Source organism: Vespa mandarinia, chromosome 10 (genome assembly GCF_050613455.1).
Source record: "Vespa mandarinia isolate Hongniang chromosome 10, ASM5061345v1, whole genome shotgun sequence".
Taxonomy (NCBI): Eukaryota; Metazoa; Arthropoda; class Insecta; order Hymenoptera; family Vespidae; genus Vespa; species Vespa mandarinia.
The window spans coordinates 2,209,880-2,237,500 of record NC_140819.1 but is presented as its reverse complement, the minus strand read 5'-3'; the positions used below and the strand labels follow the sequence as shown (position 1 = coordinate 2,237,500).

The 27,621-nt window shown below is 29.9% G+C and overlaps 2 protein-coding genes across 7 annotated transcripts in view; one reads left to right on the top strand and one right to left on the bottom strand.

The window, feature by feature from the left end:
* The window catches only part of LOC118444704 (tetratricopeptide repeat protein 5), a 3,747-nt gene extending 233 nt beyond the window's left edge, over nt 1-3,514 (top strand). The window contains exons 2-10 of one of the 2 annotated variants that reach the window (XM_035873227.2): nt 192-264; nt 355-567; nt 658-1,008; nt 1,082-1,324; nt 1,390-1,443; nt 1,532-1,717; nt 1,888-2,060; nt 2,137-2,281; nt 2,353-3,514. In XM_035873227.2, coding sequence (XP_035729120.1) covers nt 484-567; nt 658-1,008; nt 1,082-1,324; nt 1,390-1,443; nt 1,532-1,717; nt 1,888-2,060; nt 2,137-2,281; nt 2,353-2,472 — 1,356 coding nt within the window. In that variant the 5' untranslated portion in view covers nt 192-264; nt 355-483 and the 3' untranslated portion in view covers nt 2,473-3,514. The other variant, XM_035873226.2, reaches the window with a different exon arrangement.
* A 97-nt stretch (nt 3,515-3,611) lies between these two features.
* Nucleotides 3,612-26,600, bottom strand: tsl (membrane-attack complex domain containing protein torso-like). 5 transcript variants are annotated; one of them, XM_035873231.2, is made up of 4 exons: nt 26,019-26,600; nt 10,232-10,304; nt 5,551-6,227; nt 3,612-4,682 (listed from the first exon to the last, which is right to left on the bottom strand). In XM_035873231.2, the coding sequence occupies exons 3-4, from the start codon at nt 6,193-6,195 to the stop codon at nt 4,287-4,289; spliced, it is 1,041 nt and encodes a 346-aa protein (XP_035729124.1). In that variant the 5' UTR covers nt 6,196-6,227; nt 10,232-10,304; nt 26,019-26,600; the 3' UTR covers nt 3,612-4,286. The 5 variants fall into 5 exon arrangements, with proteins under 5 accessions (XP_035729124.1, XP_085515988.1, XP_085515989.1 ...); XM_085659862.1 differs by lacking the exon at nt 10,232-10,304 and adding an exon at nt 7,205-7,357 and having other exon boundaries at nt 5,551-6,223; XM_085659863.1 differs by lacking the exon at nt 10,232-10,304 and having other exon boundaries at nt 26,019-26,078; nt 26,404-26,599.
* Nucleotides 26,601-27,621: the final 1,021 nt, after the last annotated feature.

The window sequence follows — 27,621 nt, the reverse complement described above, 5'->3', positions numbered from 1 at the left end:
ATAATATGTGCCCCTTTTTTTATCTCATTCTTTTTCAAATAGTTCTCAATCACTTTTTTTTACTATAATTAATTACATTATTAAGTTTCATTGATCGAACGGAGTGAACGTGTTTCTTTAAGCTGGTATAAAAAAAGAAAAAAAAAAAAAAAAGAGAATTCATAATAAGTAATCGTATTATAATTTTCTAGGAATTAGTTGTATATATTCTCAGAAGGGATTATTTCGATGGAACTGCTACCTAGCGGTACGGATAAATTACGCGTAAGCTGCCTTTCCTGGTATTTGGAGATCTTCGATAAGATCGTACGATCTACGCATAACCTTGTAAATTAACTACTATTGTTTTGACAGCTCGAAAATAACGGAGCAATCCGCACAATTTTACATTATGAGTATTCGTGAAAATTATTTTATATTTATTTGACAAATAATAAAACATATCTAACTTGTTGTATACTTGTAAATTTCCTCGAAAGAAATATGTCTGCAATTATAGACGATAAAGTGGTTGCAGGAGCAAAAAGTTTAAATACTGTTAAAGAGGATCCCATTGTAGCATTGACAGTAAGAACATTTATAATACGTTCTTTTTTATGTATTATCATCACTTAATATAACAATTTTCTTATCTTTTTTTTTCTCTTTTTTTTTCAGGAAAAAGTAAAATCTCTTTATTTCTTTCGGGATCATTATTTTGAAAATCATCTAATTAAAGAAGCTATTAGAAAAAACAGTGATGTGGAAAAAGAAATGAAAGAAACTATTAGTAAATTCGATGAATGTAAAGGTTATGAAATAGATGGTAGCCGGGCAAAGTATTATTATTTGAAAGGGAAGGCTTTAAATGTTGTAGATCGTTATATCCCTCAAGCTGAAGAACTCTTGAGTAAGGCTGTAAAATTAGAACCAAATTTAACCGAAGCCTGGAATGAATTAGGAGAATGTTATTGGAAGAATGATGACATACAACAGGCTAAAAATTGTTTTGTCGGAGCTTTATCTCATGTATGTTTCTTAAAATGAAATGTTCTTTAATATAATTATTTCTATTATATTTATATTTATGTTATTTATATAGGGTAAAAATAAAGTATCTTTACGTAATCTATCCATGGTACTAAGACAAGAACCAACTTCAACCACAGAACAACGTGCACAGAATATTCAACAAGGTGTTGAATATGCTAAAGACTCTGTCAGTTTAGATACAACCGATGGTACCTCTTGGGCAATATTAGGAAATGCTTATTTGTCATCTTTTTTTACAATAGCACAAAGTCCAAATATTTTACGTCTTTGTATGTCAGCATATGCACAAGCAGTAAGTAATAATAATAGGTAATAATATTATAAAGTTACTCTTATTTTCTCCATCTCCATCTTCAGGAAAAAGATATTGTAGCAAGAAGTAATCCAGACTTATTTTATAACAAAGCTATTGTAAGTATTTGTAATTATACATTCGATTATATTTTTATAATATATCTTTTAAAATCTACTTGCAATTATCTTTTAAAATTAATTTCAGGCATTAAAATATCAAGAGGAATATGATCAAGCATTAAATTCATTTGAAAGAGCAATGTCATTGGATCCTACATGGGAAACCCCATGCAATAAAAGAGATGAACTATTACAATATTTAAAAGATGTGCAAAATTTAGTAAATACAAATGGGCGTGTTAAACCTAAAAGGCTTTATCAAATGATTAGGGTATTTAAAAATTATTTGGAAAATACATATTCTTAAATATTATCTTATTAATAGTTAATTTGATATTATTTATCATGCATGTAACACTGAGTTTCATTTTATATATACACATAAAGCATGTGTATATAAGCAGTGTATATACAAATTTATAGGGTTGTAATTAACTGCAGGCATTGGATGCTAAACACTTAGGGCCATATAAAGGTGGATCATTTACATTTGGTGAAAAATCTATAAAGTTAGATTTAACTTCATTGAAAAGCATAGTGCTTGGAGTAAATAGGGAGAAAGTTGTACTTGGAAAAGTAGTATCCTGGATTCAAGATTCCGATTGTGTCCCTTTGTAAGTATTTCTATTAAAGATAAAATAAATATTTTCTATTTAAATAATGTTATAAATTTTATACTTACTTTTTTAGTGCATTTTGTCTTGTTGACCATGAGAAAACGTGTATTGCCGTTACGCTATATAATCTAGCTAAGGGCCGAGGAGTTACGGTAGGTGATTCGGTCGCTATTCCAGAACCTTTTGTGATACATCACAAATTTTCTTACATGAACAATGTTAGTATTTTTGATAAATCGATTAAATTTTTAATATTATAGATATAATCAATATTTATATATTTTTTTAGGATTTTGATTTCAAATCTATACGCGTTGAAACACCTATCATATTAGTTGTTAATGGAAAAAAATTGGGTATTGAACAACAAGCTGGAGTTAAGCTACATACCTTTAAAAAGACCGACTGAGAAATTTTTAAAGCAAATATCGAAATAATTTCATGAATGTTAATTACCGCATTATCGTATAATTTTATTTAACTGTATGAAGAAAATAAGATGGTATTAGAAAAAGCTTGCAAAAAAGATCTTTGCGAGTAATACTTTTCAATATTGCGGTAAATAAGATTCTAATTAGTTTATAACGAGTTTTATACACTTTTGATTATTTTCGTGCTGTTGCACGATTAAACTTTACTTACTATAGACTTTTGATGGATTACTTTAGCACAAACATCCATTTCATTTAAAATAGAAAGAGTTACTCATATGGTATTTGTATTATAGGATGTATTTTCAGTCTATTATTTACGTTGATTGTTGAAAACTCTTGAAAACATGGTTGGTATGTTTATGTTACACTAAATTATTGTATTATCATGTTGTATCGTATTAAGAATGTTCACTGATTACATGGTAAAAAACACACAGTGAGCTCCGAGTCCTATAATCAATAGATATATTGAATATATGTGTGATATAAGAAGCACGTCACTTTGCAATATTTGAAAGTATTTTTTTTTCTTTCTTGTTATAGATGTCAATTAATAGTGATACTCTTTATAGAAAATATATACGTATAGATACTTTCATTGTCCGTAACCTGAGAAAAAAATTTAAAGCACAATATTCTAAAGACAATCTGAATATCGAGTCGATACAATTATACAGTTTGCATAAGTTTAACTTGACCCATCTATGTATGATAAACGTACAACAAATAATTCTACCGATAAACAATATATACAAGTCTTTTATCGAAATACTTTTTAAAGAGCACAATATACGAATTGATACGCGTTAATAGCGTTTTTTTTATCATTTAAAATACTATAATATAATACGATCAAATTTCGATAAAAATATATTCAATCCGGCAGTGATTGTGTATAATAATAGAAAACTGCGCAAAATCACAAAGTTCGCATTGTTTTCTAATATCTAACCCCCAGTAGGTTCATCGTGCCAATAGAATAAGTTTTTCTCTTGTATATATATATATATATATATATATATATATATATATATATATCTATATTTATATATATACGTATATAAAGAAAAAAAACAAAAATAACGACGATAACAGTTATCATCATTACCGTCCAACATGTGTAATCGTAAAACGAATTACGTCAGATAATTTAATCCTAATATCAAATGAATTAAGGTAAATAATCAAACGGAAAACGCCGCTGCTTTATTTAACAGAAAATATCCTGTTATAATGTGCAACGCGTTATGTCTATAAATCTTTAAACTTAGAAGTAATCCATCGAGTGCAATTGATTCATTACTAATTGAACTCACTTTCATTCCTTCTTATTCAAGAGAATCATGATGAAAATATTAATTCGATGGATCGATTTTCTATATGACGCGTTCCAATCAGTGCGTTTTCCGATCAGAGATCTTATTGAATAACGCTTGTGATATATGAAAAACTTTTTGTATAAAAATGTTTTCTATTAACGATTATAATAATAAATACTTATTTATAACAATAACAGTTTGGGCTAAATACGTGAAAAGTGTACGTAATATATAGTTTAGTACGGCTTCCAGGAACGTTTAATCAAAGAGGAAATCCATGGAATCACCGAACCGGTTTTCGATCATCAGCCGAATCATCTCGAAGATCGTACCACCATATTCCTCTAACGTCCTTAACTTGGACGTGAATCACAATGAAATGAAACTTCTTTTTTCTTTTTTTTTTTTTTTCTTTTTTCCTTTTTCTTTACGACGTAGCATTCTCGTCGAGTCGCAATTTGATCATCTCTTCACATGTTCACTTCCCAAAGCTTAAAATAATTGTCGATCACTTCTAGGAACCACTCGCGTCTCTTCGAATCCTTAAAAACTGGCGCCAAGGTACGAAGTTGGAGTTGTAATAGTGCCTCGTTTCCGAGCAAGCCATCCAATTGTCTAAGCAAGGCCGCATCACCATGAAGCTTCAGCAAGCTCGCATACGAGAAGATGTAATACTGTATTCGGAGTCTCTCGACAGCCCAAGCTTCTACTGAACGATTACCACTAGCAGATTGTATGGCACCCATGTGTTCAGCGTACCAAGGTGAGAAATAATTGTTCAGTTCCAAGGTCGAAAGCTCCGAGACACCCCGTGTTTTTAAACGTTCTTTTATACGTAGATATACTTGAGGGGTATAAACAAATACCTGAAAAAAAAAAAGAATTTATTTCAGAATTTATTGAACTCAGGAGTAGTAGAATGAATTGAAATTCGATATCGTAACTTTGACAATTCAATCGACAAAAAAGCGCTTTTAATTATTAAATGAAAGTGTTTTCGTTTCTGTTATTCTCCAAAAAAAAAAAGTAAATAAGGATTATATAAATCGAAAATCTTAATTTATTACATAATTTCTATGTACACTTCGATTATTGAGTTCTTTAATTTCGAAGAAACAATGTGGGAGAACCAATGATGCATATTTAGATCTAATCGATACTAATTATCAATGATTATTTTACGTTTATGTGTACATACATTTCTAAGAACAATGGTAATTGTTCCCTTACTACCATAACGGGCGGTCATTTTCTTTCTCTCTCTCTCTCTCTCTCTCTTTTTCTCTCCCTCTTTCTCTCTTGCAAGGTCTATACGGATAGGTAATTTCGTTTCAATAACTATAGAATGGCATGATCGGATAAAAGTAGTTTCCTCTCGCGAGAATTGACGAGGTCGAGCGTTGAGAAATAAATTGAGAGAAAGGTACTATATTGTTTTTTAGACATTATCATTTGCAAACTGAATCCGATAACGTTGACCTTATTATTTATTAAAAAGAAAGTAAACGTGTACGATTGCAAATAGAAATGGGTTTTAAATTAAAAAACTTTACTGCATTATCTTCATGAACGTTGTCTTCACGATGACGCAAATGTTTAATAAAAGTAATAAAAAAAAAGAGAGAAAGAAAGAAAGAAAGAAAGAAAGAAAAAGAACTAAGTACTTAATTTATCTTACAAATTGCTTAAAAAAAAATGATGACTTAAACGATCGATAAAAATAAGAGATCTCACCTGATAGAGTGAATTTCCAGTGATATAAGAAGCGATATAATGAGAGCCATAATTCCTGATGAAGTTAACGACACTAAAGGTATCACCAACTGTGACGTTTTCTGTTTCCCTGAGTACAACTTCATCAAGGAGTAAAGATTCAGCAGTGGCAACTAATTTCTGATTATCTCGAAATCTGGCGACCCGTACAAGGACATAACAATAATCACCACCGATGAAAGACGAGTTGATACCAAGATGCCTAGCTATGGCGGCCTTGGACCAACTGCCAGTGAACGCTCGCCAGGGTCTTTCTAATTTCTCGAAAGCGAAATCACGGAAGTATGCCTGTAGGAGTTGTCTTACGTTGTCACAAAATTCCATGTGAAAATCACCATCGAATACGCTCGTCATAGATTTTCCTTGCTGTAATTGATTCGGTGGCATTGCCATTGGATTCCTAAAGACATCCAAAGTTGGCTCGCGAAATATCCAAGTGTCCGTGTCGTTACGCGGCACAACCCTCATACTGATGCTGAGGTAACCGTAGCGAGTGAAGACGTTTACGGCACCACCAAGACGAGGCTTTTGAGAATTCGTCGTTCGATCGCCAATCAGAACGATCATTGTCGTTATCAGGAGACCCATGCTCCTGCTCGTCCACATCTCGCGAGGATCGACACCGGAAATGGTCCTATCTGAAATAAGATTTATCATCATTATAAAATCGTTTAAAAGGAGTCGTTCAATTTTTTTTCTTTTCTTTTTTTCATTTTTGTTATATCATATTTAATATAGAGACTAGAACTTTAATATATTGATTCGACAAAATTAACAGAAACGAATTAATTAAATGTCCGTTTTATCGAAGATTTCAATTCCTTCGGAAATGTTAATAACGATTAAAGGATTTCATGTTTTTGTTGAACTAACACAATAGAGATAAGATTAAGAGTAAAATCCATTATTTACTATTGACAGAAGTTTATGATGCATTGCCTTCAAAAATATTCTTTGTTTCTTTGTCTTGAAATATTTACTTAAGTATATCCACTATTGGCAATTTTCTTGCACAACTGTTACCATTTTAATTGTGTTGTGTTTTATAATGTATGCTAGTTTTGCGAATAATGTATATTAGTTTGCTCACATGAGATATCGTTATCAAAATTAATGTGCGTTCTTTGATTTAAAATTAAATAATGAAAAAATATATTATTATCTATGATTGATTTAACATTGCTGATCAATTAGATATTTTTGAAAGATCGATTAAATGAAAATGGTTCTTTTTTTTTTTTTTTTTTTTTTTTTAGATGGTAAAAGAAAACGTCGATCGAACAACATCGACGAGTTTGCACTAAGGTTCTTCTTGGTACAAGCAAGCAAGAAAAACAGAGAAGAGTCTAGGGAGTAAAAAGCAACGATCTAAGAACGGAAGATTGAGCGAGCTTCGTTACACCATGTCAGTTGCATCTTCAGCTTTTCCAATGTGCTGCAATGTGCACTCGTATGCATGTATGTATGTAGAAACGACTGGTAAACTCGTTATCTTGTTTATGTAGGTCTAGGTACGTTGTCGAGGCATTTGCCACGAACGGAGCCAACGGCCTTCATCCCCACCTGTTTTACTCAACGACAAGTTTGCTTCGCGAGGGCTTCCCCATGCTTATACGTATCTTTTTTCTTTTTGTATATCCCTCTTCCTTTCTTCGTTTTACTCCTTCTCGCATTTCGCTGATCTTCGAAGGAAGGTTAACAGCAAACTCTGGACTTCTTTCAACCTCTACAAACTGGCAACGTGCATCCGTCTCGCTTCCATGATTCTCTGAGAACGTAACCATGACTAGAATAAATATTTTCCAACTATAACGTTATAGTATTTTCTACAAATCGATGAGAAAAAAATTCTTCGTTTTCTTTCTTTTCTTTACTTTTTGCGTAATTAATGATCATCGTTGCATAAATTATTGATTCCTATTGTATTTGATTTTTCAGTCTGTTCTAATTTTTTTTTTTTATACTCTCATAGACGTTCATCATTCAATTTCTTTATCACTTATATTAGAATTTAATTTAGATTTAAATTAATATGAATTTACCATGACCGTGATGATTGATTAATGTTATCAGAAAAAGGCCCTGACTTTAATCAATCGAACATTTAACTCTATCGTATCCTTCGGGTTAATTCAATGGAATCGATGATGGCATTGATAGAAAGTCTTATATAATAGAAACAGATAGGCGAAATATAATTCAAGCGAATACGCAATACAATCGATGTCACTCACTTGACTACTTCAGCAGGTGACGATACATCTAGTGCATAATACAATACATATCTATGTATACATATATATGTGTATGTGTGTGTGTATGTATCTACGCATTTCCGTACAAGTGCATTGTCCGATTGATCGTTCCTTGGAACTACAACTACGCTTTATGGCGCCATAAATTATTCGATCGTCTCCAAGCTTATTAATTTATAATTCGGAAATACAAGCTTCTATCTATGCTCCTTATCGACAGATATCATGGGACATCAATTGAAAATAATGGATTAGGTAATTATATATATGTGTGTGTGTGTGTGTGTGTGTGTATTACGTTTAAGCGAAATGCGTGGCAATTCGAATACGATAAATTTGAATATTTAATAATAATCGATTTCTTTTGAGTTATGACGATTTATTCATGAATAATTTATGAATAGACGAACTTGAGAATCTTTTAAAAATCGTTAATGAGATAAAATTAATTTGTTCCGTAAAATTTGAATAGCGATAATATAAATAAAATTATTTTTAATATTATTATCCTTGAATCTTTCTATAAGAAAGTTCGACGATCCCAAGAAAAATATAGGTGTACGTGCACGTAACGCGAGAATATGTGAAGGTCATGCACGCAGCCCTGGACTTCTTCCAAGCTAACTAGCCAGCTAGCTAGCTATCACTAAGCGCTACGACGAGTTCGTCTTGCCTCGATGACTTCTGGATGACCAATACACGATTATTCGCGATAGCCTATCACAGAAAGTGGCTTGGTGGCTTGGACTATACAAAGACGTGTCTGTTGCTTTTTAATATCTCACATTAAAAATATAGTTATGCATTTTTTCTAATTTTTTTTTTTTTTTATATATATACCAAATATAAAATTATTAGAATAACAACTAAGCTTCTATGTGATTATTTGCAAAAATAAAAATACATTTAAAATGAGTTAACATCGTTTATCGTTAATAATATCGCACAATAATAATTCATATCACATAATAATAATATAATGTGTTTAGATTTTAATTTGTTAAATTTTTTTATCGATTTTATATCGATTAAATTCAAGAAATTTTATGATTTAATATCTATTTGATACCGTGACGTAACCAAGATGTAATACATCAAAGCACGTGCGTAAATATTTTAACGATTGAGGATATTACGAAAGAAATCGAGTTCTTCGAGAAAATGTTTACATTGCGATGTCTACGAAATTATATATCCAATGACACATCAAGCTGATCACGGTCAAAATATAACATTACCGGGACAGAGACATAATTTATCCTAGACCTAGAATATTAGTACCGTTGCAATCGATTATTTTTTTCTTTTTTCTATTTGCTCGAGCATAAACGAACGTTCCGTCATTCTTGTGTAACGATACTATTTTTCGATTAGACGGCTATTCGTTAGACGATAAGCCGATGCGAATGTAAGACAAACAAATTGTAGAAATCATCGACAAAAACTCGCGAAAAGGAAATCGTTGTCCTTCAACGAGAGAAGAGACGTGTTTTACGGTGATATATATTTTCCTATTACATTTAAATTCAATGCAAAACCTGTATTATAATATTAATTGCTGATAAATGTCAAGAACAAGTCAAAGACGAGGTCAATAAGATTCTCCATTGTATGATTCTCATCCAAAAAGGTTCTATCAAAAGAGAAGATATATGAAAAGAGAGGGTCAAACGAATTATATGTAATAATATCGGATGGTTTTATGAATGATTATTTAAATACATTTGAATGTTTTATGTTAAGTAAATACATAAGAGGGCAAAGTTCAAGGGAGTGAAAGTAAAATTAAAATCCGTCACATCGTACGCACCTCTTGCTTGTGCATCAGATTTACTAACGTTTATAATCTTCGTTAATGAAGAGTATTAAAGTAATGTTAAATAAAAGTTATCGTTAAAAAAATGATACCTTTAGCATTTAATAGTTAGAAAAACTCATAATAAATGAAAGCATACTTATCAACAATTATAAAAATTAATGTTGATAAAGAATGTTCGATCCCTTAAATTTTATATTTTATTAAAGTAATATTCTTCTTCTATTACTTTAACTTAATTTACTATAAGTAAAATATAATTGTGCGAAAGAAGACGTATCCAAAAATGGTCACTTTTACTTTTTTGTTTTGTTTTGTTTTGTTTTGTTTTGATACTTGGAATAAGTCAAATATTATTTAAATAATTTTGTTAAAAGTTAACAATTTTATGGAACATCCTAGTGATCCTTTTGCTTCGTTTTTATCGTCGCAACGGTCCCGGATATTACATTTTCTGCCGTTCACTCGTAAAATCATCTACTAACATATATATATATATATATATATATATATACATACATACATACATACATACATACATACATACATACATACATACATACATACATACATACGAAGAAGAACAGTCGTTGAATCCTCTTCCTTCGAGCACGAAAGCCAATTGTGCGATGTTATTATCTGTGCTATAAAATAATAATGAAAGATTTTTACTGTCCAATCGTCGCTATGCAAAAGTGAAAAGGATATAATTACTAGTAAAACGAGTAAAAATTTTCTACTTAATGTTTTAAATCGTTAAAATCGAAAATCGATTTAAAAGTAAATATCTTTTGTAGAACACTTTTACTTAGTACGATTTTGTCATTTCTTCGAAAGATCATTTAATTTGACTTGGTATTGATCCAGATCGAATAAACTTTGCCATTATCGAACACTCCTCCCTTCTTTGTCCTACTGACCTTTTATGACCGATAATCGTGCATTACGTTTTGAGTAGTGCACTTCTGATCGATGTTGCACTATTATGTAACATTATAATTTCAATATATATTTTTTGGATCGATCTAATAATTGAATTTCTTTGAACATTGGTATTGAAACGATATTTAAAAATCTTTTATCATTTTATATATAATATCTTTCGATGATAAAAGAAGATCGATAAATTGGATTATATTCTATTTCATTTTTATAGACCTAATTGAAAAAATTTTTCTACAGAAACTTTTTATACAAGGAAGTTATCGAAAGGGGAGATACGTACTTGTGGTATACCACATTGATAAAATACGCCTATATAGTGAAATTTACGTAACGCTCCTTCTATTTGTTGGTTTATCTCGAAAGGAAGATCGTTCCACATACCCAGATTCAATGCGCAACAAACGAAAGTGATAATGCATATTCATGAGATTACGGCAAAAGGTTTAAGACATATAACGTCCTTTCTGATGTTTCCGATTGTAGTCCAATAAATTCACATAAAATGTCTCAGATATATCCGTAAACGGTGAATTATGAACAATGAGTATCAACAATGTATATTATACTTCGAGTTACTGACAATCATCGAATTTCATGAAAATTATTCTATTCGTTTCAACATCGGCTATTAAATGTTTGTTTTTTTGCTCTTCTAATACGTAACACAAATTTCTTATTGTTTAGCACGTAATGTTCTTTGTTAAACGTTCAAACCTAACGATCTGTATGAAATTACGTTTTTATTCGATATCATTATAAATTTTTATTTAATGTTAGACCTCATTCCTAACAGTTTCCATTTCACTAAACCGCATTGACGACAAGCCTGTGAAATCGAAAATGACAGTCTCCAAATTAGTAAAACGGAAGGAACTAGATCCACTTTCGCTATTCGCTTTCAGACCTATACCAGTTCTTCGACGTGTTAATTCGAGGACATTACTATTTACACTTTCAGTGTTAATGGCAATGCTTTTAATTACAATTTACATTGTACAAATTACAAATTGCATTGACAATACTTTTCGATAATATTTACAATATTTAAAAAATGATTCAACATATATGTACTCATTCAAAAAAGATCTTTAAGAATATATTAAGTTGAGGAAAAAGAAATCCTTTATTTTTGCGTGAACTTCAAGACTTTATTTAACATGTTCCGGATTGTCCGATTTGGGTCAAATAAAAAAAAAAATAAAATAATAGATTAACTTTTTCCCCAACTTAATATATCCTTTTTTCTTAAGATTTTAAATTACATTAAATAAATTGAAATTTGTCGATAACTCTGAGTATAACCATTCGATATGTACATTAAAAAACAAAAAAAAGAAAATTAATCTAATCTGAATTAGATTTTATTTTTCGAACGATCGTCTATCGTTTTTTGATCATTGCATCGTCAATTTCACGATTATCTTTTTAAACAAATATTAAATAGAGGTTAAGATATGATTAAATGAAATGTACAAAAATGGTTTAATGATTTACCTTTAAAATTGTTGCGACAAGAAACGTAGAAATGTCATAGAAATTCCAAAAAGTGAAGTTCGTCGACGACTCGAGGAGATATCCTGTATGGTTATAAAATACTTTTTTTATATCTCGATCCGCAAGAAATTCTCGCGGTGTTAAGAAGCCCCATTGAAAATAATAACTGAGCGTATGTACGTTGTGATTCGTTTGTCGCGAAGCGTCAAGATATGAGTTGTGTACAGAGGTCAATGGGAAAGAATTACTTAAGTACTCTGGTTAAAAGGGGCATTGAGTTGTCTATTAAACACAGGAAGAGGGAGGACTATAAACCATTTTCCATCTACGCAGATCTTTACCATTTATGTATTTTTCTTTTCTCTTTTCATTTAGTAACTTATCGACGTTTCACTTCGCTAACGAACCATAATCTTTCGAAACTATAAATAAAAAGAAACGTGTGTGTGTGTGTGTGGGTGTATGTAACATTTATCAAAATGATCGTAATATCGTTATATAAAATAATAATTAGTGAAAGGAACGATATATAAATTATTTTATTATTTAAATATGTCTAATACTCTGTATCAAATCTTCAATTAAAACTTTTAAATAATGATTGCAAAAAATAATTAAACTTCTAATTTTTTATTATTTGTTTACCTAATCGTATTAAGATAAAATAAATATATATATACATATATATATATATATATATATATATATATATATACTCTTAAATTTGTTTTTTAACTATTATTTGTAATAATGTTTAACCGCTTAATACTAATTAGAACTTTTTCTGATAAAAATATAATTGTATTAATAAAATAATTTAATAAAGATAGCAAACATAATCAAACAAATTATTAAGCACATGCACACGCATACACACATACACAAGTCTAATCGATATTTTGCTTGAAGTCACATCGAGAACGAAGTTTCGATGATCCCAATGTCATGGAATATCGCATAAGTAAAACATTACATACATATATGAAATATGTCGCACGAGAGACACATCAAGAAGTGTCTCATTATGATCGTTATTGTCTGTCATTATAATATGCCTTATAAATTATGTTAGAAAAATAATATTAGTTATAGACAATAGAGAGAAAATATATAAGAATACAAGTCACGTAATAATGTGTGTGTCTTTATCTATGTATATATATTCGTTAGAAAGTTACAGAAAAAGAATAGGCTTAACTGCATTCACATTTGTAACATCTTCACGCTTCAATGAAATTTAATTAGGCGACCTATTTACATAATTTAAGATACAAAAGAACAGATGCGTTTATGTTTAGTCATTATAACCAAACAGTTAAAATCGATGATAAGAATTTAAAACAAAAAAAATAAAAAAAAAAGAAAAAGAAAAAAAATAATTTGAATGAAAAATTTATTTAAATTGAACATACTGGAATAAATAGTTTAGTTTATTCACGTTGATAATAACGTATTCGATGATGTTTCGTCATTATTCGTTAGTACGTTGACTTTGTTACTAGATTGCTACACGACGAACGAAAGATCGACACGAAGGCGACTTCTTATCCAGAGCGTGTCTCTATTATCAACAAACATTATCGTTTAGAAAACTAGAAATGAATAGGAAACACCGTTAAACGTTCTCATTTAAACCGCAATCTTTTACAATTAATTAAAAACGTCTCGTCCTTTGTATTATTACGAATTTAACAAAAATGAAAAATAATTTTCGAACGAACAATTTATAATATCGAAATCGACTTTAATCGATCTTATTGATTGATTTTTACGAATTATATCTTTAGGGTTAAGGAACCAATTTATCCTACCGGATCAAGCAGCTTTATTCCATTTCCGTCAATCGTCCCTCCCCTTCTCTAATTCAATGTAAAAGCTTTTTCTCTCTCTCTCTCTCTCTATCTCTTTCTCTCTCTCTCTTCCTCTCTCTCTATCTATCTATCTGTCTATCTCCCTACCCATCGACACTAATTGTTATGGGTCACTGACTGAACGCTTGTTACAAGACACTAAAAGATAACGCGTGAGCTCTCCCAGCAACGTTGCCGTCCCAATCAACGATACGCTCGTTGCACCAAATGCATACTCGTTGCACCAATTCGCAACGAATCGAACGATGTGAAACGTGAAATACATATATGAATGGATATGTGTGTACATGTATGTATATATGTTTGTAGGTATGCTCGGTCTTTTTTCCTTTTATTTGGTTTTTTTTTCTTTTTTTTCTTTTTTTTTTTTCTTTTTTCATTTTTTTATTTCATAGTCCTTGGTCAAATCGATCTCTCCTAATTTCGTCGTTCGTCTCGTTACGCGTTCGAGTATTTAATTACCGTATCAACGTTACTACAAATTCTGATAACTACTTTTTGCGCATTTTTTTATACTTTCGAAAATTGAGAGATTTGTCTTTTTTTTTTCTTCTTTTTATTTTTTTTTATTTTTGAAATAATGTAAATTATTATTTTTAAAACGTAGATACGTGATATATACAGAGCGAATGATGTGAAATATTGTTTGGCGTAAGAAAGAAGATAGATGGATTAAAAAATAAAATATGTGCAATTTTACTTTTACGATAACATCGATGGATTTTTAATAACAGCTAAGATTAGAAAAAAAATTTCTTTGAATAAAGTCATATAGTATATTTGTTTCTTTTAATAATTCTCATGAGATATATTTTAAATAATTACTTAGAAGCTTGATTTATTTCGAAATCGACGAGGATTGACGTTTAAATCGATTAGAAATTGACTCGAATGGAAACACCATAACTATCTGCGTTCAAAGTGATTTATTTCCTTCTCAAGAAGGATTTGTAGGTATCGATAAAGCGTAAATCGACTACCGGCCTTTACTATTTGCATTACTGTAGAAACGTTCCATGAGATTACTTACCTTTTATTTTCTCAGATCCTTACAGAGAAAATTTTTGCTTACGCACCATTTTTAAAGTTATTTACCAAGCCAACAACGTCATCCATTCATCGAATTACGAAAATTCGATCTGCCGACGAATGGTAAATTTTCAATCGATTTTAATTATGTCCTATTTACTTGACCGATATTCGATTTTTTTTCGCAATTTTTTTATTCGCAATTTTTTTATTCGCATGTAAAGTATTCATGAAAAATATGACAGCTATAAAATATATACAAAATGAGATTTTATAACATTTTTTTCAATTGCTTTTATAAAAAAACAAATTTTATAATATTATATATATATATATTATATTATATATTATATTATATATTATATATTATATTATATTATATATATATTATATTATATATTATATTATATTATATATATATATTATATTATATATTATATATATATATATATACTTCATTAAATTTTTTTACTTCTATGTTCTCGACTCAATTTCTATGATAACTTACGATAAATTGGTGTATAAGTTTCATGAGAAAGCCAGTAGATGATTATCTTTAAACAAGTTCATTTGATTTTTATTCCCAGCCATTCTTTCAGATGTTATGTGTGTGGATGCATATAAATGCACAGATAAACTGGTTTTCATAAATATATATATATATATATATATATAGGTATATATCTACTATCTTATAAATTTATAATACAATTCTGTGAATATGACGCTCCATTTTTATAAAAATGATGATAGAAGGAACTTTCTTCTTTGTTTATATAAAAAAAAATTTCAAACTTTTTTCAATATATGAACATGAGAAACAAGAAATTTTCAAGAAAAATATGTATTTGATGTTATCGCATCATTTTGTAAAAATGATTTCTATTCGTTCTTAATCGATTTCTATTTATCTTCTATTTTAAATATTATATAAAATTAACAGATTGTATAAATGATCTTTGATCGAATATATCCTTTAATAAAAAATCAAAATAAAAATTCATCAATGATTCTACTTGTTCGAAAGTATAAGCCAATTTATTGCAAGTTGATTTCAAATCTACATCCTGAAGACCAAGGTTGCTCACTTTTCTGACGCACGCAATGTTAATCAATTGCGTTAGTTTTACGTATGTACGCGAAGAAAGATTATTTTTTGTTCATTCAATAGCAGGTTTCAGAAAAAGGAACATGCTAATATTAGTAATAGAATATTGATTTATTAAGAAGTAATATCGAATTTTCATATTTACGATTCAACGAAAGCAATTTCTTACGGTTAATAGTGGCTATTTATTAAAGTTAATTAACATTCAAATTTAAAACATCAAAATTAATGAGAATTTAACAAAAAAAATTATCAATGTCAACCTCTATTTATCCTCGTCCTATTATTTGCATATATTTGTTTAATTATAAAATGAATATGCGATTATAATTCAAGGCTTATCATGTTTTTTTCTTTTCTTTTCTTGTTTTTTCATTTTTCTCTTTCCTTTTTAGATCTAAGAGGAAACGTAACATATATTTATGGCGAAGGTTATAAAGGCGAAGATCAAGAATATCCTGTCACGAATAACAATATATCCAACGACAACAAGAATACGTTTGAATTAGAACGTATGTATGTTGTTTAAATAAATTTCAAATAATAGCCGTCATATTTCGCTAAAGATAAATTTGATGTAAATGAAATATGTATTTGTACAAATGGAAGATAAGAACTTTATAGATTTAAACGAAGAAAATTGTAACAGAGGCATTCAAGTAAGATTGATTCACATTAAATGGTTGATTTATTGTATATATTAAAACTTGCCAGACATATTATATTATGAAAATTTTTGTTGGGAAAAATAAAATATTTTCCAGACGAATAATTTAACGTGGTCATATATATAAATTGTAGGAAGAAAGTGACAAAACATCGGCAAAAATAGTGTATAAGTTACATCAACGTTCGTTCGTTTGTGAATACACTTATGTTAGGTTTAATAAAGTTGCGGTTTCTTTGCCTTTCCTTCACACCCGCCATTTGTTAAAGAACGCGTGGGAAACGTTTTAACCAAGCAGATGTTGTCTCACAATCAGACCTGATATTTCTCCAGTTGATCGTTGACTTTATGATTCATTGTTAGGCCTAACAAAATGCTTAACTCCAGGAGGGATATTGAATAAACTCCTACGACCATTTTAATTACATTCTATCTCTTGTCATCTTTTTATTACTAGGATGGGAATATGCTTCATTAATTTTCATGCAATTTTTTTTATTCTTGAAACCTAAAAAATTATGGAAACCGCAAAAATTTATTTAAACTTCTTTCGAAATCGAACTTCGTTATGAACTTCGTTATGACGTCAATGTTTTTGAAATTTAAATGGCAGTATGAAAAGTTTTTCCTTTATAAATATATATACATATATATATATATATGTATATATATATATTCTTTCATATATATAATATATATATTCTTTTTTTTTATATAAATTTATTCTATATTTTATTATTTTTATATACGAAATTATCCAAACAATAATGGAATTTCTTGATTAAACTTGCAAATCTTTATTATGCATATTTCGAGAAAGAACCGAGCGGTCCTCTCGTTGTTATTTGCATGAATTCCGTCTGGCATTTGCTGAGACACGATAAATATACGTCTCTGTTGTTTAAGATCAAGTCGTTCCCGTGGATTCTTTTAAGTTCATAAATTCGATTCTTTTAAATATCAACGCGATCAATTTTTAATAATAAATAATTGAATCAAGTGATCATTTTATTTATTTTTTTCATGTCGATTGATTTCTAAGAACTATTTTTAAATAATGAAACGAAACGATATCCCGTATTCGATAACTTTTTATAATATTATTTTATAAAAAATTTATAATATTTTATAAAAAAACAAAAAAATAAAAAAAATAATAAAAATCAGAGGACGTTTTTTATTTTATAAAAATTCATCCGCAGAAAAAATTGATGGGTTTTATTTAAACGATGAGAATCTAACGTAATCATGCGAATAGCTCATGCGACAAAAGGAAGGATTCTCGAGATTTGCGATCCAAATCGAGTTCACCTTCTTGCGTGATTTCCTTACGCGACGTCCTCCTACTGTCCTTCGACAGGATGCAATAATTTCGTGCGGTAAGATAACAACGTGCGAGTTTCCGCAGGAAAACATAAGGTAAGAAGAAGAGAAAGAAGAAAGAGGAGGAAACCACTAGCCTTTGTAATTTATGCACGAGTGAGAATGTTTTCTTTTTCTTTTCTTTTTTTTTTGCGATATTTGAACGGACTTGAAATCGACGATGCGTGTCTTCCCTTTCCTTGGATGACTTATTGTTCGATCATACCATTTGAAGCTTCATCGCTTGTGCCACTATTTTTTATAGTCCTTTGTTCATTACTGATTCAAAGGAAATATTTGCATACGTAAATATATATATATATATATTTACTTTTTTTTTTTCAAAATATTCCTCGTATTTTTGTAGATATTATTTGAATTTTTCAAGGATATATATATATTCTTTTGTCTTTCTTTTTTTTTTCTTTTGATGTCTCTAAATAGTTTTTTTTATAGTATTACATTTTCAATGTAATATTTAATTAACTATTTCTCTTATAACATTTTGATATTCGACTTAGAAACGTTCGAAACAATACTCAGTAAAAGATGCTTTTTAACTTTCAATGCATCGCCCTTACCATACCCTCCCCCATCCCATTACCATGTTTCGTCTAACGTGCTAAGAAAGCTTTTCTCTCGTTTCTTTCGTTATAATTCACAGCACTCCCCTTTCGACTTTTGGTACGTGCTTAGAACGTAAACGAGTACTCGGCATTTAAACTCGTTCTTTGAAGAAATAACAACGGAGTTTAGTAGCGGTCGTCGGTAAATGATAAGTACATAAAAGTACATAAGTATCTATCTAATGTCAAAGCTAGTTTCGACCTTTAATCATCTTCGCTAGCTTCGTTCTCGATTCAGTCGTATCACGTGAGGTCTATTATTAGCAAAGTAAAAAAAAAGCAATACAAAAAATAAATACAAAAAAGAAAGGAAACAAACAAACAAAAACACGCATAGAGACACATTCACACGCACACAAATACAGAGAAATTGTACGCATTGATCATTAACCACGTGCAAGTCCTTTCTGATAAAACCGCATGACATTTAACGAGATGGCAAACGTTGCATCGCAACGTGCTGCGAATCGAGCGAATCTCTACACCGATGAAAGAAGAGAATGCGTTGTTCTTCTCATGAGTTGGTAAGCCGAACATTACGACATGTTTCTTCTGGTGATAGAAAAAGAGAAAAGATTGGAAAAGGAGAATTTAAAAAGAGACAGAAATCTCGTGCCGCATGAGGAGTCAATCACGGGATCTCGGCCGAGGAGTCACGTTTTCATTGGGAATGTATATATATATATATATATGTACTTGATTTCGTAAGTACCATTACCACCATCGCTTCTTCTTTTACTTCATCTATAAGAAATCTTGGTTCTTTCGAAGATTCTTTCGAGGAAAGTGCATCGATCCTGTAATCTTTCTCGGTCAATGATTTAATAGTCGATTCGATTAATTTCTTTGAAATTCTCGGATGAATATTAAAAATACCCGTTTAACTGTTTATCCATACGTGTTAAATAAATTTGTGTAACAGAATTCTTGTGCCTGTGAAATCTTTATCAAAGATTAAGCAATTCACTTAAATCAATGTTCTTATCATCATTTCACTTTCTTTCTTTTTAAGATGAATCATGGTGAAATAATAAAAGCAATGTAAGTTATACAATGGTGAGGAACATTGAACTTATCGTATCTAAATTTCTACGTATCTAGAATACGAGAAACGATCACTATGTTATGATAAAATGAAAAACAATAGAAAATGTATGACTATTTACTTCTGGTATATTCTCCTTATATATATTTACAAACAGCAGCTGTGATCAAAAAAGCACGTGTCGTTTTTGCGTGATAACTCTTAAGGCGTATAAGGCGATGAAGTATCAAGATAGTGCTAAATTACTAATAACCTTCTAACGTTCTATGTCTGTACGACCGTTGAAACGTCTCAATAATGTTTCTCTGAAATAATCAGAAAAATGATTGCAACACAGAAAGAAAAGAATTCTTCTTTCTCATCATCCTTTAAAGATATTATTTTTCTATGGAACAATTTCACTTTTAACAATCTAGGTAAATTTACTATAGTCAGACATGATACAGATAGATGTATCTACGAACAATCTTCATAAAGAACTGTCAAATGTCAAAATCAAAAACATTACAAATCGTATACGCCTCTTTCGTGTAAGACATGAATACACATTATATTTGAAAACGTATGATGCAGAAAGTGAAAAAGTTTGAAAAATTTGATTATAGTTGATTCATGGTCACTGATATAGGTGATCATAAGAATTAAGGATATATGAGATCGAACACGAGGTAGGAGGTATGATACATAAAACGTATGTACGTGGCATAAGCGAATGAATTACGAGTACATTCACTATTGTTTAGGACATATGTCCTTTTCTTTCTTTCTCTCTGTTTCTAACTCTGTATGTCGTGAGCTCTAAGTAGGTATTATTTCTCACCTTGATATCGAAGAAAAATCATTCGCACGACCGACCTCGATCTACCGTTTTTTTGTTTATGTTCCTATCGATATCCGTTAAATTTTCATTTTCACTCGATTTATTTTATATGTAGATTTATCTTAAAAAAAAAAAAACAATTCTCTTAATACGGTTTCAAAACGTATTGATTATTACTTAACACGATTACACAAACCATTTTATCGTATCTATATATTACAATTTTTAAAAATTGTATTTTTATAAATAGATAAACGTAAGATTTTAACGATTTGAATACACTGACAAAATATAAAATTAATATGCAAAGATCAAGGATATATATATATATATATATAATTAGAAAGGTTAACTTGAAAACTTAGACTGATAGAATATACTTATATAAATATAATGATTCAAGAGAGAAATACTTTCAGTGATAGCTATTTTTTGTAAAAGAAGAAATAGAGAAAAAAAAAGAAAAGAAAAGAAAGAAAGAGAAAAAAAAAAGACAAAGAAAAGAAAAAAAATGACAAAGAATATATAAACCAGGATACAAATAATAAGATTTATAAATCATAAATGTTTTAATCAGTTAAGACATTGGATTCGTTACTCTCGATCATACGGCTACTATTATTAGCAGTAAAGTATATTCCTGGTTGAAAATGTGGGTAAATGGTGTAAGGACGGTCACTCGTGTTCGCTCGTATTCGCACGTGTCTTACGTCGAATACTTTTTGTTCTAATTGTTACGAAGCAACGACACAAGCGAGCAACCAAGCAAGCAAGCAAACTAGCATGAGAGTCCTTAGCGTAACGAATCGAGCGTGTAGAAGAAACACCATACGTGAAAGTACGGCTTTAACGATAGGATTGATAAACGTGACGAAAAGTCGAATAGATAAGTTTTAAATGTTGCACTAAGCGCAAACCAACACGATACTCTTTCTCGTTTCTCAAAGCGCGAGATCGGTTCACCAGGTGTTTGGGTTGTACGGCACGAGCTCGTAATTGTGTTTGCACCTGCGAGTCTCGCATATATGCCTCGTGAAACGAATGATAGATCGCGATCATTCGACGTTAGGTCATACAAGAGCGTAACCTGAAAATGGTGTATGTTAGAACTTGTTCGACCGAGCTGACTCATAACCGGAGAACAACCATTCTCATTTCTCTCATATTTTACTCAGTATTCGTCACTAAGATCTCTTTTCCAAAAGGAAAGAACAGGAAAAAAAAGAAAGAAAATATTCTCAAGAGAATGTTATTTAGATTAAACAAGATCTAACGATTATAAGAATTTACATAGATACAAAAAGAGTATTGATTAGATATCGTTATATATATTTATAGTTTCGTAATGTAATTATCGTAAGATAAAAATAAATTAAACGATAGTTTTATTCTTATAATATTCTCATTATTCGTAAAGTTCATATTTTTTATCATAACGCAAATTTATATTTACAATGAATATTGAAATGATATTACAAGAAAGATCGTAGATATCGTTAACCATGACTAACGAAAGGTTAAACGATTATTAGTTACATGATTGGATCTCTCTTTGTCTACAGGTGCTACTTCGAACAAAGATATTTCTGAATGCTGACTACCACATGATTTCTTGCTACCGGCTCCTAACTTATACGCCACTCCTTTTGACTTCATTTCCCTTCGAACAATCTTTCGGTTGTTCCATGCAAATCGTTAATTAACGTAATCCTTTTTTAAGATTCCTTAGTTTAAGATTTGCGCGAGAATCTAATTTCCTTCGATGTAAGCGTCTCTAGAAAGATTCAAATAAAAGCATAACAAATTAATTGCTGCGCATTCAAATGGAATGATCAGTTTTTAATACTTTTATTCAATTTACTTTCTCATTGGATTGATTGAATAAGATGAAATGTAAAATTTTAAAAGAAAATAATTATTTCTAATACAATTATTTGCAAATAATTTCTGACATTAATCTTTTTCTTTTTATACTAAATTTAGAATTTTTAAGTATGCCTTTAAACTAATTTAAAGTAAATTTAAATTCAAATAAATTTAAAGATTTTTATATTTTAATTACACAAAAAATAGAAACAATTTTTGAAAATCAGAAAATATTTTTTGCATCACATTATTTATTAAAAAAAAAAAAAATATTAAGGATTATGTGTTCTTTACGGATTAATATTTTCTATCGTGATAAATTTTGTTATATAAATTCGTATAATTTTTTTGTTCGATTTACCTTGGCCTACATTACTGCATTTGGTCCTTTTAGATGAAAAAGAAGAAGAGGAAGAAAAAGAAGAAAAAGAAGGAAGAAATATCGAGCACGATTACGAGCCATATCTCCTCGACACCTTATTTAAGCCGGTGTCTCGAAACAAGCTCGTTTAAAGATAGAGCAATTTTCATTCATCACTGATTGAATAAAATATAATCACGATATATTAAATAATCGGATGTGTAGATTTTTCTTTTTAATGTTCTGAAACAAACGGAATGTTTATCTTTATTAGGATATTAATACAAATTACTTAAAGATTTGCTTCGTAAAGATGTACTCCTTTGTTGAGTGAAATGAGATAAAAAGTTCGAAATTATGCAATATCATCGATAATATTTCGATTCAATATTATTTACAAATATTTTTATGTTGGAAATCATTCGTATAGTTAAATCAGAAATGTGAAATTTATTTTTATAAATAATCGCGAAAAAAAAAAGAACAAAATTATAGAACATCCTCTTAGGAAAATTATCGTTTCGATTTAAACTTTCTCCCTTTCATTAATGATCATTGCTTTTCCTGTAACGAATGATTCATTTAAAGCAGAACTTTCTCACTGGTATTACATAATTTCATCTAGAAATGAAGCACGTGACAAATCAATCAGCCGAGTACCGTTAACTCATTTTACTCATCTACCTACCTATCTCAAATATTTCTCATACTTGTGTGAAATTTATCTTATCTGAATAACGAGTTAATTATTCTTTATACTCTAAATATAACAAAAAAAAAAAAAAAAAAAAAAAAAGAAAGAAAGAAAAAAAGGATATTGCGCTCGGTAGTTATTTGAGGATCGCACCGTATCTCGACAGTAATTGTAACAGACAACCTGGTTCCTTAACTGCAATGAGTACAAGGCTGTAATGCCGCAATCTTACTTTCAGTTACGCTTATGTCCGTGTTATCCTGACAACTTCTGCTAAATATTTTCGTTTCTCCCTTTCATACTTTATCAAGGTCGATCATAATAAAAAGTTAAATATAAAATAGGTATTCCTTTTTTTTTTCTCAAATATGTATAATTAATTCCTTTTTTTTTGTTTTCAGTGTTTTTTTTTCTTTTTTTATTTATTTTTTTTTTTTTTAATACCAACTTATCAATTTGTTGATAAGATAAAATTATAGAGTATGTGAATTGTTGGAATAAAAATTCCTCGACGACTTATATCACCAAATTTATCTTACATAATACAAGTGACAGTATCAAATATATGAGACAATAAAGACAATAGCTTTTATCCTATTTGTACATACATATATGTATATATGTATATATATGTAGAATGTCGGTTCTGAAAAACTTATCGTCGATGATCATTTAAGAAATGGAATAAATATTGTTATTTATACTTAAAAAATATTGTCGTTTTAATTAAAGTACCTACATTAAAACGTATTCAAAAGTATAGTCATAAAGAAGACCGATTCCGTAATTTTTGATTACGAAAGAAGTATATAATTCGAGTATGAATAATCGTATTTAAAGGTTCGTTACGAATTTCAGGAACAGACAAGGCGTACACGGCTTGCGATTTCCGTGCATTAATCCCAGGCAGGATCTCGATGGAAGCTGCGCTACGTAATCCGGCTTTTGGTATATGTGCGAGGTTGAATAACACGTTGAGTAAGCCGACATGCAATATTGGAGCAACGAGTTTACACGTGCCTTCTACACACATATATATTTATTATAGACGATAACTTCTCTTCTTGAATAGAAGCCCAGTTTAGCAAGCCACTATAGGAGAGATTAGATTCGATTTATCCACTGACGATTATTAATTCAATTCGACTATATCGAGAATTGGTTGTTAAAAATTTTACCACCAAACCTAAGCTAATCCACAAAATAGAAATTTAATCTTCTATTGGTATTTAATATTTAACATTAATATCCGTATATAATTAAGTAGAGTTTATCCAATTAAAAACGTTTAATAACTCTAGGTAATAAATACCGACGATCCAACATATTTTATTTAATTTTATTTATTTATTTTTTTTTTCAAATATATTCTAACCGAATCTAACTACAAGCTGAGTTAAAACGGGTTGTCTTTTCTCATGGATCCTACGAAGTAGATACTTAGATACTTCCAATTTTCTGAAGAAACGTCAGCGCGCCGGAAGTATTTCGGAATTCGTCACTGACGTGCAACCAGGACGTGAGATGAGAGTAAATTACTCGTTGCTCTTTGGACAAAGACAAATTTCTTCGAACGGGCTTTCCAACAAGCATAACCGTTCATATATAATTCTTTGTGAAAAAATGTACTACGAGAAATACATAATTCAATTTTTTATTCGATTATATTGACTTCGAAAATAAATGATAAAGTATATCCAAACGAAGTGTCCAACAAACTCTGTCTCTGTCTGTCTGTCTCTCTCTCTCTCTCTGTCTGTCTGTCTCTCTCTCTCTCTCTCTCTCTCTCTCTCTCTCTCTGTCTGTCTCTCTCATTTGATTTATGAATATTTGAATATATGAAAGAATTAAAAAAAAATGTTCACTTTTTTCTTTTTTTTTTTTTTTTTTACTTTAACCAAGATTTTTTTTCAAGTACTTCTTTAAAATATCAGGTCTCCTTGAGATTGTAATGATTTAACTTTCAAATATTTTTTAAGTTATTTTCTTTCAGATACTTTTTAAAGAAAAACTTTTAGAAAAAAATGTAAATGGCAACGAAATAGAAGCAAGAAACTCTCGAAAATAGTAACACTTCCGGCTTTGATATATTGGTATTTAAATAATAATTATCAGTTGCCCGACAAGAAATATCGATACGGTATGGCGAACACGAGATACAAAAAAAAAGGGGGAATCAATGAGGTACGACTTGATACGAGCGAAATTTCACGATATCGTGCACGTAACTGCTTTCAGAGAATAAAAGAAAATTCTGTGCAGATATCGATATTGCATAAACGGCCCTCTACCAGTTTACGATTGTTCTTCTCAGTTTAGTGTGATATTTATAACGAGAATATCACGTTCCACGACAATTGGCAAGATATTTTTTAACATAAATATTCATATAACGATGATAACATCTCGAATATCTCATAAACGTAAAATATCATTAAAGCATAAAAGATATAATTGTTGTTAATCGTACCTGGCAAATTCAAGGTCTCTCCATTTCCAATTAACGCTTTGATTGCTATCTCTTTCGTCACTATGAAAAATATTAATCGTACGATAGCTTTAAATGATTTTCTAAGTAGCAATCATCTCATTGTAAACTTAAAAGCGTGTTCGTTTGATGAATCGTAACTTCATAGATCCTCCTCCAAAGATCGATATCTTTCAAATCGATTTGAATGGTAATTCAATAATATCAAAGATTACCCAGAGATCACTATTACAACTATATTTATTTATTTACAAACATAAAATCAGCTTGTTTTTCGATATAAAGATCAATGATAAATCATTCGATCAATTTTTTGAAGATATGTCACGATAAAGGAAGGAAGATCTTTCAAAATTTCCAATAGCACCTTATATCACTGTCCAATAATAAAATCGACACGGGACACCAAAAAATATCGATCGATCGCGATCGATCGCGATCGCGTTTTGTTCGCCTCTCCTGCTCTCGATCCCGCTGCTTCGACTGAGCATCCGCGACTGCGACGGATATTCGAATCGGCGACTTCACCGAGAGCGTGTTCCTTCCTTCGCTCGTTCGCTCGTTCACTCGCGCGAGTTAGCGCCACTACTATCACAAACGACTATACTTAGTGACTGCGAGTCTATACATATGAGAAAACCATGCGGGTGGGGTCTACAGTTTTCTTCCTTAGTGCCAGCCTCAACTCTATTATACAAAAAATTCTAATCTTTTTCGAGCCTTGAACGAAAACTTCAATGCAAGTCTATTCGATGAAATGGCCTCGTATTCTTGAACGATTAATGTCGATCTTTTTTACCTGATCGTTTGATCTAATATATATAAGTATGGAAAAAAGGATATATCTTTAAAAAACTATAATCGAAAACAAAAATGAATACTCTTGTAAATATATGTATATTAAATTGGCCAATAAGTATTAGAATATTTTTGTAAAGGATACTCGCATTATTTTATTTAAATGTTAAATACTGAAGATATACCGAACCAATAAGAATTGACTTAATGAGGATAATTATTTAAATTTCTTATATTATATTTTATAAATAATATTTATATATATATCCTTACATATATATTATTTTTATAAGTATTTTAATATAAATAATATATATATATATATATATATATACAATATATATATATATATATATATATATAAAGTTTACAATTACGTAATGAGTACATAAATTTGATACAAATTGGAAAGAAAATTGACTATTTAACAACAGTCATGCAAATGGGGACGACTATCACATCGAATCTTGTCGAATCATAGTCTGTAACATTGGTCAAACTACTAGATCGCTCGAAAATTACGTAGCACAATTTTTGATTCTGAATTTATAACACTTCATTGGACATTTCCTTCCTTCACTTTAACTCGTTCTATTTTATCTTTTTCATTCATTATCCACTTACTTTCGTTCTTACATATCCTTTTTTTTTTTTAATACAATCAACTTATTTGTTTACATTTAAATAATTTTATATAAAAAGATTTACTTGGAAATTCAGAATTGATATCGAACTATTCCAAAGAAGATCTTTTTCGAAGAAGGAAGAACTACGCTTCCACCTTTAT

Coding starts and splice junctions, on each gene's coding strand:
- tsl (XM_035873231.2), bottom strand. CDS start 6,195: ATGTGGACGAGCAGGAGCATGGGTCTCCTGATAACGACAATGATCGTT. Junction 4,683..5,550: donor CTGGAAATTCACTCTATCAG/GTGAGATCTCTT, acceptor TTTTTTTTTCAG/GTATTTGTTTATACCCCTCA.